The 12149-nt window shown below is 32.8% G+C and overlaps 2 protein-coding genes across 2 annotated transcripts in view; both read right to left on the bottom strand.

Moving 5' to 3' along the window:
• The window catches only part of LOC141526507 (uncharacterized), a 1028588-nt gene that overhangs the window by 530717 nt on the left and 485722 nt on the right, over positions 1-12149 (bottom strand). The window lies entirely within an intron of this gene.
• Positions 7564-9193, bottom strand: LOC141526482 (uncharacterized). The gene is made up of 4 exons (XM_074241517.1): positions 8978-9193; positions 8648-8844; positions 7609-8476; positions 7564-7567 (listed from the first exon to the last, which is right to left on the bottom strand). The coding sequence occupies exons 1-4, from the start codon at positions 9118-9120 to the stop codon at positions 7564-7566; spliced, it is 1212 nt and encodes a 403-aa protein (XP_074097618.1). The 5' UTR covers positions 9121-9193.

Here is a 12149-nt window from a genome sequence, read left to right as displayed (position 1 = left end):
ATCAGTACTCAAATTTGAAGCTGCTTCATATAGATGATATAACTTGAAATGCAAGTAAGCCCATTTATCGTCTGCAAATAAGCCATGATTGCAATATTTTAACTTTTTGATCACATTGTTTATAACTATTAGAAATAGAATTGGACCTAATACTGATCCCTGTGGAACACCTGAAGTAGTACTAACCCATCTTGAGGGGGCATTTGTGGAATCAACAACTGCTTGAGATCTTCTTGTTAGATAAGAATGAAACCATGTGATTGATTCAACAGAGAAACCCAGTACATACATTGCTCTGAATAAAACTTTATGATTTAGACAATCAAAAGCTTTTGTAAAGTCAAACAGAATGAGGAAGGTGAGATCGTCATTATCTATTGCTAGCCGAATTTCATCAGTTAATCTAAGCAGTGCTGCCTGAGTACTATGGTGTTTTTGAAATCCTGATTGATAATCATCAAGAAGATTATTTGTTTCAAGATAAGTCACAACCTGATTTGCTAAAATCCGTTCAAACACCTTAGCCATGTGCGATAGATTTGCTATCGGTCGAGTGTCAGACATAGATTTAGGTGGTGTCACTTTATTTAATGGTACTATGAAAACGGATTTCCATGCTGAAGGGAATAGACCAGTATCTATTGATCGATTAAAGATTTGTTTTAGGAACATAGATACTTGCGATAGATGATCTTTTGTCCATTTTAAATCGAGACCATCAGAGCTTTTACCGCTAGATTTTTGTAGAGTTAACTGTAAATTTTTGGTAACATCAACAATGTCTATTTGATTCCACTTGAATTCACAATTTACTTCCTTTACAGCATGAAGTGGAAGGCTTTGGATGAAGTCAAGACTGAACGACGGATACTTAGTTAAAGTCTCAGCATAAAAGTCATTTAGCATATCGGGAGAAAAATGTTCAAGAGGAGATGATTGTTTTGTCTTCATAACACCTACACGCTTTAATTTGCTCCATATGTTGGGTCCAGAAGGACGTTCTTCCAAATAGTTAGCAAGAAAGCCATCTCGCGCAACATTTAGCTTAGCTTTTAAGAGTTTTCTCTTACTTCTATAAAGAGCAAGTAGATGTTGATTATTTGTTCTTTTCGCTCGTTTGTATAATGCATCACGTTCCCGAAATTCAATTCGCAGCTCACGATTTAACCAGGGACATCTGGGACTTCAGAGGTATGGAAAGTTGGTCCATAGGGAATGCAGAAAAGAGCAGAGTCATTGATGAAGGAATTCAGATGAGTTGAGGCTCGATCAGACTTCATAAGGTTGCAATTTAAGTCGCCCATTATTAGAACATTTTTGTAATGTGGATAAAATTTACTGAATTGAGAAATAAAGCAGTCTAGTGAATCACCTAGTGGTCTTCTGTAGATACACGGTAATAACAGATGCCCTGTAGGTAGAGTGATATCAGCAACAATGAACTCTGGACAATTTAAGTGACGTACTTCGGAGATGTATAGAACCTTAGATGTTAGTGATTTGTGAATGAAGCAAATTACTCCACCACCTCTGATGTAACTACCGGACTCATTTAATAATCCTCTATCTCGACAAATAATAGAATAATCAACAAGTGAGATTGATATTTTTGGATTTAACCAGGATTCAACCACACAAATTATATGAGGCTGTGTTTCAGCAACTAGATGCTCAAATTCAGCTACATGAGCTAAATAACTATTAATATTAAGACTTAGTAATTCGAGAGTAGTAGGAGAAATAGTAGGCTGGTTTAATGATGACTATTCTAATTTATTTAAATCATCAACAGTGTGAATGACAGTCTTTTCTGAGTCATCGTTCTTCTTGGTATAAACAATACCTTTATATACCCATGCATATTTGTAGCTTATTTCTCTGGCTCTTGCTTTGGTAAGCTTTAAAAGTTTATAGGTTTCCGTTTGCAGGAATTCAACTATGAAGACTTGTCCTCCAAATGCAGAAATACCATTAGTCTTGAAAATATCTTTAACTAACAGCTTCTGTGAGCGACGTTTGGTATCAATAATATGGTCACGGATTTGCGGTGATTTAAGATTGACAATAAATGAAGTAAATGATGATTTTCTTGAATGATCATTCTTTCCCTTTAAGATCCGAATGTTCAGGATGTCATTTTCAAGGTTAGAAAGCTCAAGTTTATCCAGACTTTGTTTTATAATTGTCGAAGATGATAATTCAGACACCACTGTCTCAGGAACACCAGAAACCAATAATTGTGACGAAAAAGAAGAATCGAGTTGTTGATGAGTATTAGGTAAGTTTATAAGCAAATCCATTTTAGAATTTAGTGACACAATAGAATTAAAATTTTCTTCGCATTTCTGGGTATTTGAAGACACATTATCTGTCAGTTTCTTGATTTGTCTTAAGGAAGAAGCATGTTGTTTCGAGACCTCAGCTAACATTCCATTTATAGTAGTTAAATCTTCTGATAGCTTGGTAATTTTATCGTTGCTCATTTCAAATTTATCAGACAACTTCTTTATATCCTCACTAAGTTTGCTTAAGCTTTCTGAGAAATTTTGTATTTGTTGACTGTTTTTAAACGAAATATCAAGCAACAAATTCATTTTTTCGTCCATATTTAATTTAGAACAATCTGGTTTATTCTGTAAGGATTCAGTTATTTTTGGAGAATTTGAGGCAATTGTTGGAAAAAAACAGAATCCTCTCCTACAGATACCATAGGCGGCGTTCCTGGAGAGGAAGTTAATGATTTGAAGCTAGACTGAGTCGATGTGCTAGACAGAGTCGATTTTCGCAGGCTAACACTAGAAACGCTGGGCGGTCTTCGAAAGTTGAAACGTGAGGGCTGTATATGAGCAGTAGAAGTTGACTCAATCGGTGATGAAGGCGTAATACACGCTGTAATGCAGCAACTATTTGGTAATTTAGTTTTTAGTGCTTCTTTGTGACAACTGGGATGCTATGCGGACTTGCGGATTTTGCAGAAAACAGATTTAGTTACAGTTCTCTTACACCTAACACAAATCATAACAGGGCCATCAGATTAAGAATGTAAACAACAAACTGACAATTTTGTAGATAACAGTTTATGACATGTGGCGACACCTATGGGGTATTAGCAGTACGTTAGCATGTGGCAGTGACAGTAGATTTTGATAACACTGTAAGCTGATATCACTTGAACAGAATAATAATCAACTAAAATCACGTCCAGATAGAACATAATCTCAACACAATATCTTGGGAAAATAAAAATTTATCTCCAATTTCAAATTGACAATATTTCGATAATTTTTAGTAATCTCAAAAGATTGCAAAAAGGCGCTTGCAACTGATATCTGTAACAAAAAGCCCGAAGGCAAAAAAGCAGAAAAAGTGTTCTAAATGACGAGCGAAAAAATAGACGTGAGTTTGAGAACAAAAGAGTTCGATAAAAATTCGAGAGAATCGTTCTCCTTAATATAGTTAAACGTTATTTTTTATAGATATTACAATTTTTCATGTTTTCCGATTGTTAAATTGTATTTTATGCGTGAAAAATTACAAGAAAAGTATTTGATCATGTCATATAGATTTTTTTTTTTCATATTTGTAATTATAATTTTCTCGATTTTTTGGGTTTTTTGAGGTTTTGGCGAGTTGCGAAAGGGGGCTAGATGGAAAAAATTCTCACAAAAAGTTGTCACGATACTTTTTGCTATCGTAAGCTATTGTAAGATATAGTCAGCAATTGTAAACTTCGTCTCTTGACACCTTTCCAGTTTTTTTTTTTTTTTAAATTATAAAACGTTAGCAGGGCAAGAAAACTTCAGATTCAAACCCAGCTGAACAAGATGCATGAAAATCAAATTCAATCCGAGTCCAAAAAAATTTTTATCTCGAAAACTTCAATTTTCAATGATTTATTGCCATTTTTTTAGATTCTTCGTTTTTTTTTAATTCAGACGGCTCACCGGGCTAATTAACTTCTAGATTTCGATTCAGTTATTTGGAATATACAAAAATCATACGTGATCTGGATCCACAAAAATTTTTTCATTGCTGTGACTGCAGTTGTTTGCAAGTTTGGGCCTTTTTTTCAGGTTTTTTGCATTTAATTCAAAACTGGAGGGTGACCGGACTGAACGGACTTGAAATTTGAATTCAGCGGGTCGAAGGACATGTCAGTAGGTAGGTCGGGTCCGAAGTACACTCCACTATTTTGTTTTGTATGCCGGTGTATTTAATTACAAGAGGTTCTGTATCTTGAATGAATAGATTAAAATATGAAGACAGAGTTCTAAATAATCTGCCGATATAACAATTATCCTTTCTGAGAATTTACAGAATTATTTTTGATAATTAATTTAATCTCAACAATAAATTTAATAATTAATTCGAAATTATCATAAAAATTGACGACGAAAATTAATTGACTATAACTAAATTTTCAGTGAAATTCTTTAACGAAATAACTAAGTTCCTGGACTAAACGTCCACGCAGTTAATTATTAATTTTCAGTAATTAATGTAATTTTTAATTGTCTAAATTTCACTAAATTAAGTTCAAATTAATTAATCAACACAGGATAAAATAGTTCGCAATGTAGATTAATTAAATTAATAATTCCTAACATAATTTTCGACAAAACCCTATGTAAAATTGTCATTCATCAAAAATAGAAAAAAAGTCGACACACTCAAATTTTAGATGCTAGAACATTCGTTCGTTGGTTTGGTTGTTTTGACCTTGGGTATATCGGATTTACTGTAATGTAAGATTCTACTCACGCTCGATCAAAATTCCGTGAGAAAACACTTGTCGTTTTTTTCTCTCACGCATAAAAATTAATTATTGGTTTTACCTAATTAATTGATTCTAAAAATTATAACAACTAATAAGGCGCGCAGTAGCCTATCGGATCCAGCCCTTGCTTTCCAAAATGCATTGGACCGGGTTCGAGTCCGGCGTACACCAATGAATATTTTCAATATTTAAGTGTATTATTCTGCTGACCCCAACAAAAGTTAAAAACGAGTTCCAATCTCAAAAAGTTCCCCCCTAGTAAATTACTCATGACCTCAGTAGTTTATGCGATTTCAAATAAAATTAAAAAAAAAAAAAATTTATAAAATGATTCTAGATGTTAACTAAACTAAATTGATTAATTTCGGTTCATTAAAATTTCTCGCTAAGAATGCTATAAGAATTTATTCCTCATGGTCGACTGAATGACTTTCGGGTATAGATCCTCATGAAAATCACTTAGTTCAAACTAAAGAATATTATCGAATTCTGATTAATCAAATGATTGGGTATTTGCATGATTTTGATATTCATAAACTTTTGATATTTTTACATTCTATATAATTTTTTAAAATTTTTGGAAAAACAATTTTTCGATTTTATTCTTAAAAATTTTAATAATTTAATAAATAAAAAAATGCAGATATTTAAATGAATAAGTAGCTCCATCTCGTGTATGTGACGTCATAGTGCTTATTTCATTTGAAATTTTAAGCGCCAATCTCTTGTAAACACGTGGCAGGTGTAAACAATTGTTGTGTTAATTGTGATTGATTAAAAAAAGATCTGGTTGTGTAGTTTATAATAAAATAAAATTATTTAATTACTCGAAATGTCGTCAAAAAATGAGTTTTATTGGTGTATAGTTCCAACGTGTAGAAATACTGGTAAATCGACACCAGAAAAAATTTTTATAAATGTTCCATTAAATTCTGTTAAACGGAAAAATTGGTTAGATGCATGTGGAAATAAAACTCATTATTCATCATCAACTCGGCTTTATTGTTGTGAAGATCATTTTGACGTATTTATTAAAAATTTATTTTAATGTTTACATAAAATCATAACCTAAATTTGTGATTTTCGTCTCATTGCATGAATTGATGTTGAATTTTATTCATTTTAGCTCAAAGTGGATTTAGAAAATTGGCTGGAATGGACAATAGTTGGTGGTAACAAACGTATGAGGAATAATGTTATACCTCATAAATTTATTGAGCAATCAAAATCATTAAGCATGGGTGATGGAAGTAGAGAGAATCCTCAAGCTCCTTCAATGAAAGTTGATAAAGTAGGTACTGAAGCAATGGATCTAAATATTGCCAAGTTACGGCTGGATCAAAACTTAGGAGGTATAATGGACGATTTACATTCTGACCTATCAAATTTCAATACACCAGAAGATTTTCTAAAGAATAAATCCAATGTTTGTGACGATCCCCCTGCCACTGGAGGTCAAAAACTCCAGTGTTGGTGTCCAAGTAAAAATAAGGAGTTCATACAGAAGTGTAAAAGTTCAATGTAAACCTGTGACTAAAGATCGTTCATCATCTCCAATGGAGCAGTTGGTTGATGATATAAATGCGCATAATTTTATTTCTCAACCAGCTAATAATGATCAATTATTGAATCCTTCACCTATTACTACGAATTTATCTTCTAACACAACGGCTAGTTCATTCCCTACTTCATCAGATAATTTTTTAACATCAAATGGAAGTACAGAAAATGAGTGGAAAAATGCATTTCAACAAGAAGAATTTCAGAAGCGTAATTTAAAGCAAACATTTGAAAGAATTCGGCTGTCACCTCGTAAATACATCGGGATTCCAAGTGATTGCATGGATATTATCGATATTTTACGTATGGCTAATTTAAGTGACATTGATATATTTATTACGTTAAAAAAAATAAGATTGAATGAGAGTTTTGCGATTTTAGCTGATGATTTTGGAATGTCCACTTCTAATATAAGTCGTATCTTTACTAAGACTTTGTCAGTCATGGCAGAATATCTAAAAGACTTTATTATATGGCCTTCATCAGCAAGAATTAAACTTCAGTTGCCAATAAGTTTCCGAAACCGTTATGCAGCAGTAGAATCAATCATTGATTGTTTAGAAATTGAAATTGAAAAGTCAACAGATCCTGTTAAACAATCATTAACCTGGTCTGAATACAAAAAATGCAATACGGTCAAATATTTAATTTCTTGTACACCTGATGGCATAGTTAATTTTATTTCACCTGGATTCGGTGGTAGAACATCGGATGCTGAAATAGTTTCTCAATCTGGATATTTGGATTGTTTAAAACCAGGCGCTGCTATACTGGCTGATAGAGGCTTCAAACACATAGAAAATTTTGTAGTTGAAAAAAAATGTACATTAATTAGACCACCAACAGTAAGTTCTGAGAAGCAACCAAGTCATGATGAAGTGTTAGCAACAAAACGAATCGCGAGTCTCCGTATTCACATTGAAAGATTAATAAGAAGAATACGAGAATTTGAAATTTGCGAACCTCATTCATGTGTAAATATTAAACTTATTCCACAGATGGATAATATAATGACAATCACCGCAGCTTTAACTAATCTACAAGGACCATTGATCAAAAAAACATAAGTTTTAAAAGTTGTTGTTCAATAAAAATGTAATATTTATATTAAGAATTCAATTTTTGTATTTTTTTTTTTATTAAATAATTTATTTTATTTCAATGAATTAAATAAACGCTTGAAAATACAATTTTTCCAAAATTTACTTAGGTCTTTTAGTAATTTTTCAACTACTTGTGAATCATAATCAATAATAATAGATTTGAATTGCCGTGTTTCTTCAAAAGTAGGGTCTGCTACGATAAACATTGCTTTTTTTCTTCCTGTGAAAAGCATTTGCATCTGCATTTGAATAAAATATTTCATTGCAATTTTATTGTAATTGTCAGTGTCAATATAAGTGCGAAAGCTTTTTTGAGACGTCGGGCATTTAATTTCTACCACGAATTCGTCATCTATTGCATCTGGAGAAGCTCCTAAGTACGGGTGCTTTTGGGATAAGAATAAACCACACTTTTGGAATTTACGCTTCAACTTCTGCTCAACTTGTTGTAAAACTGTAGCTTCCAGCTCTTTACCTCGTTCCATAGCTTTTGTATTGCGTAGTTTTTGACCTCCAACTAGCAATTCTACTAACGTTTCATTAGGTGTATTACAGCGGGATGCTTCATAAGCTTTCGACGCTGTTATTCGTCCATACCGCAATGAAAACCAAAGATCACAATCTGCTTGGTTTTGAGTTTCCTTTTCTATATTATCACATAAGTCAGGAGACATTCGATTTGCACTAAATTGTATAAAATTATCGCATAATGTTCCTCCTAAATTAATAAAGTCCACTAATAAATTGTGTATTGAGAGGCTTTTTTCAGTATTCTCAGAGTTGAAATACTTCAAGATTTGGCTCTGTACGTTTTTTTGTTTTGTTCTATTGACAAATTCTTGCAAAGTATTGAAAGACTTAGGTACAGCAGTAATATTTGTCTCAGAATCAAAATCTGTCACTCGAATGAATTTGATTGCTGACCCAACTTGAGATAAAACTGATTTACGCCAGTAACATTCAACATCAGTTGGAGATGGTTCTTCCGATCGTCTGTGTAGCCACATTAAAAACGCGATTGAGTGCTTACATCCACCTAAAAAAGGTATAATAAGAAGTGATTCTTGGTTATAATATTATCAAAATATTTATTTTAGCATATTATATAACGTGTGTATTAGATATGAATGTTTATGCAGGAAATTTTGAAACAAACAATAACCGCAATGATTTTATTACTTGAATATTGTTAAATTATTTTATTTACCTGACGATGCGGCGCAATCATGACACTGAATCAATAAAATTTCTTCATCAACAATATTTATAACTACAGTCACTCTATATGATTTATTATGTACTCTGTGTTCAGGACAAATAAGACACTTGAGAGTACATTCAGGTCCCTGAAGCTTAATTTGTACATATTCAATGGCTGCATCTCCATATGACTTTCTCCCAGATCTATAATTCAAAATATTAAAATAAATATTATTTATGTAACAGCTAATGAATACTTTATGAACTTGTTGATAAAAAAGCACCGATTTATTTATAACTAATATCTAAATAAACAGCTGTATTAAGATATACGAACATGCTAGCTTTTGCTCCTTTCATTTCTGCTGATACAAAATCAGAGTTTCTAGCGAGATAAGTTGCAACCATGAATGCATCAACTCGCGGTAAATTATCAGACCGTGCTTCACTAAAACTAGGATCCACTTTTCGCCGAGGCATTTTTATTAATTCGTTGATAATCACAAACTACACTGTTGAACTGATGCTTCTCAAAAGTCTTAGTATAACAACATTGACATGTTCATAACCTCCAAACACATTCACATAGGATGTATAAAACTTAAAATTGAAAAAAACTTAACTTTAAGTTTTTTAGCAATGTAAAATATTATACATGACTTAAATGTTCATTCAAATATACGCGCTACCAACAGCACAATGACGTCACACCAATCACATCACGTGACTTTTATGTCATTTAGGACCACTTTTATTTATTAAATTATTTAAATTTTTAAGAACAAAATCGAAAAATTTTTCTTTCAAAAATTTTAAAAAATTATATAGAATGTAAAAATATCAAAAGTTTATGAATATCAAAATCATGCAAATACCCAATTGTCTATTAAACGATCCAATTAATAATTTAGAAGGAGAAGGAACCGAGTATTAGGTAAACCGCGGTCCACTTCTTTCCCACAGAGTAATTATTGATAACTTGACGAATAATACCATGATCTAACTCACTGCTTGAGGATGAAGTCCTAGTTGTAGTTGGCTTCCTTCGTCTCGTCACTACTCCGAGGATTGGTCCTTATTGATTTTCCGTGGCACACTTTCTGGCGGTCACACTACTTCTCCCTTTTGCATTGCACAGCTCACCTATAATAACCCAAAACAACCCCTTTCTATTCTCTCTTTAGGCCCGAAGATTGAGACGCGCCAGTGCTGCGTCGGATAATTATCGATATTCGGCGACATCAATTTAGTGTAATTTTACCCTGTTATAAAGTAAAATACAGTACGCCAATGTTTTATTAGGTGTTAAGCCACAGAAAACAGCTATTATTAATGAAACCGAAGCTCTTGACGAGATGGAAGTGGAAAAAGAAGTGCCAATGGAAAAAAGAAGAAGAAGAAGAAGAAGAAGAAGAAATTTCTGAAGATAAAAATCTCGAAGATGAAGATTTCATGCCAGATGGGAAAAAGAAAGACCCTGAAACATTTAATCAAGAAGAACTAAATGATCTCATATGAGATTCAAGTTTGCCTAAGGATGGGGCTGAATTACTGGCATCAAGACTAAAAAATAAAAATTTGTTAGCTAAAAAGGTAACGGCTTACTTTTATTGGAAATAAGAAGAATAATTTCGGAAGTTTTTCGCAAAGGACGATAAGAACTCGGTGTTGTACTGTTCCAAAGTTAAAGGCTTGGTTGATGAATTAAAACCTAACATCTTTAAAGACGATAAGTGGAGACTCCTTACAGAGTCATCACTAGAGGTCTCAAAGCTGTCTTGCTTTACATTCGAAACGTATTTGCGTCAATTCCAATAGCCCATTCGACGAAGCTTGAAGAGAGCTATTTAAGTTTTTAAATTGTATTGGATAAGATAAAGTCTTTAGAACACCAATGGCAAATTCGCGGGGATTTTAAGTTCGCAACACTTCTTTTAGGCCAACAATCAGGGTTCACAAAATATCCTTGCTATCTATGTTTGTGGGATAGCAGAGACAGAAAGAATCACTGTGTGAAAAAAGAATGGCCTACTAAAGTGCAATTAAATGTCAGTATTCATAATGTAATACGAACACCTTTAATTAAGCCTTCAAACCATTTGCAATTGCCACTTCACATCAAACTAGGTCTCATAAAACAATATGTCAAAGCTCTGGACAAGGATAGTGATTGTTTTCAGCACTTGAGAAAAAAGTTTCCAGCGATAAGTGATGCCAAATTAAAAGAGAGAATTTTTGATGGACCCCAAATTAGATTTCTATTTTACGATGCTAATTTTATAGGTAATATAAATGATACGGAAAAACCAGCTTGGGTAAGTTTAAAAAATGTGTGTCAGAACTGTTTAGGAAATAATAAAAGTGAAAATAATAGAACAATAGTCGAAGAATTAGTGACGAATTACAAAAATTTAGAGTGCTTAATGAATCTAAAATAACACTTCCAAATCAGATGAAGCAGATTAAATTACATGAAAATCTCTATCAATCCGGGTCCAAAAAATTTTTTATACCAAGATAATTCCAATTTTTCATGATTTTTACAGTTTTTAAGGATATTTTACTATTTCTTTAGAGTTAAAGAAGTTTATGATTAAAATACGATCGAAATTAGTATTTAAAAGATGAAAATACGTAAAAATGCTTGCCTTAGATCTCATAATATTTTTTCTTGCCAAAACAAGGGATTTTCGATATTTTTTGGGGTTTTTCGCAATTTACTCGAAATTGAAGGCTGGACGGCCTATACAGATAATTTTTTTTTGTGTGTCGGCGATATTAGTATTAAGGTTGTCCACCTCGTTTTTTTTTTATTTCCCTTAAAAATAGCACAGGTTAAAATTTTTCACAATCCTCCGAAATTTATTAACTTCCGGCTAAGAAAATCAAAGATTTTCAAAAATCGGGAAGTTATTGGTTTTACGCCGTTTTGAAAAAATCGAGTTTTCATCGGGTCTCGACGTTTTGAGGTCCTAGGAAGCTTCCCAGACTATTCCCGCGATGTTGTCACTGTGTGTGTGTGTGTGTGTGTGTGTGTGTGTGTGTGTGTCTGTGTGTGTGTGTGTGTGTGTGTGTGTGTGTGTGACCCGATTATAACTTTTGAACGACTGAACCGATCGAAACGAACTAAACGGCGTTCTAAAGAGTTCCCTCAAACTTCGATTTTCTGATAATTTGAACCGATTCAGACCGATAAATTTTAAGAAATCTTTAAAAATCTCAAAAAAAAATAAGAAAAAAATCATTTTTGAAAGTGGTTTTTTTGGAATATCATTTAAACAGCTTTATCGATCAACTTCAAAAACTAATCCGTCCGTAAGCTTGAAAAACCATGCCGATCGTCGCAAATCCGGTCAAAGTCGGTTGATTTGTCCCAGAGATATCGTGAACGAAAGAAAATCGAAAAAAGTGTTTTTTTGACATAACTTCATCATTTCTTCTCGGATCGTTTTTGATGATGTAGAATAATTTTAGAGCTTAAAAAATCGCGTTGATCGCCGCCAAAAACG

This window comes from Cotesia typhae, unplaced genomic scaffold (genome assembly GCF_013202065.1).
Source record: "Cotesia typhae breed Kobodo isofemale line unplaced genomic scaffold, CoteBio_Ctyphae contig_34, whole genome shotgun sequence".
NCBI classification, from domain to species: domain Eukaryota; kingdom Metazoa; phylum Arthropoda; class Insecta; order Hymenoptera; family Braconidae; genus Cotesia; species Cotesia typhae.
The sequence above is the reverse complement of the archived record's forward strand: the minus strand, read 5'-3'. Positions and strand labels throughout refer to the sequence as shown.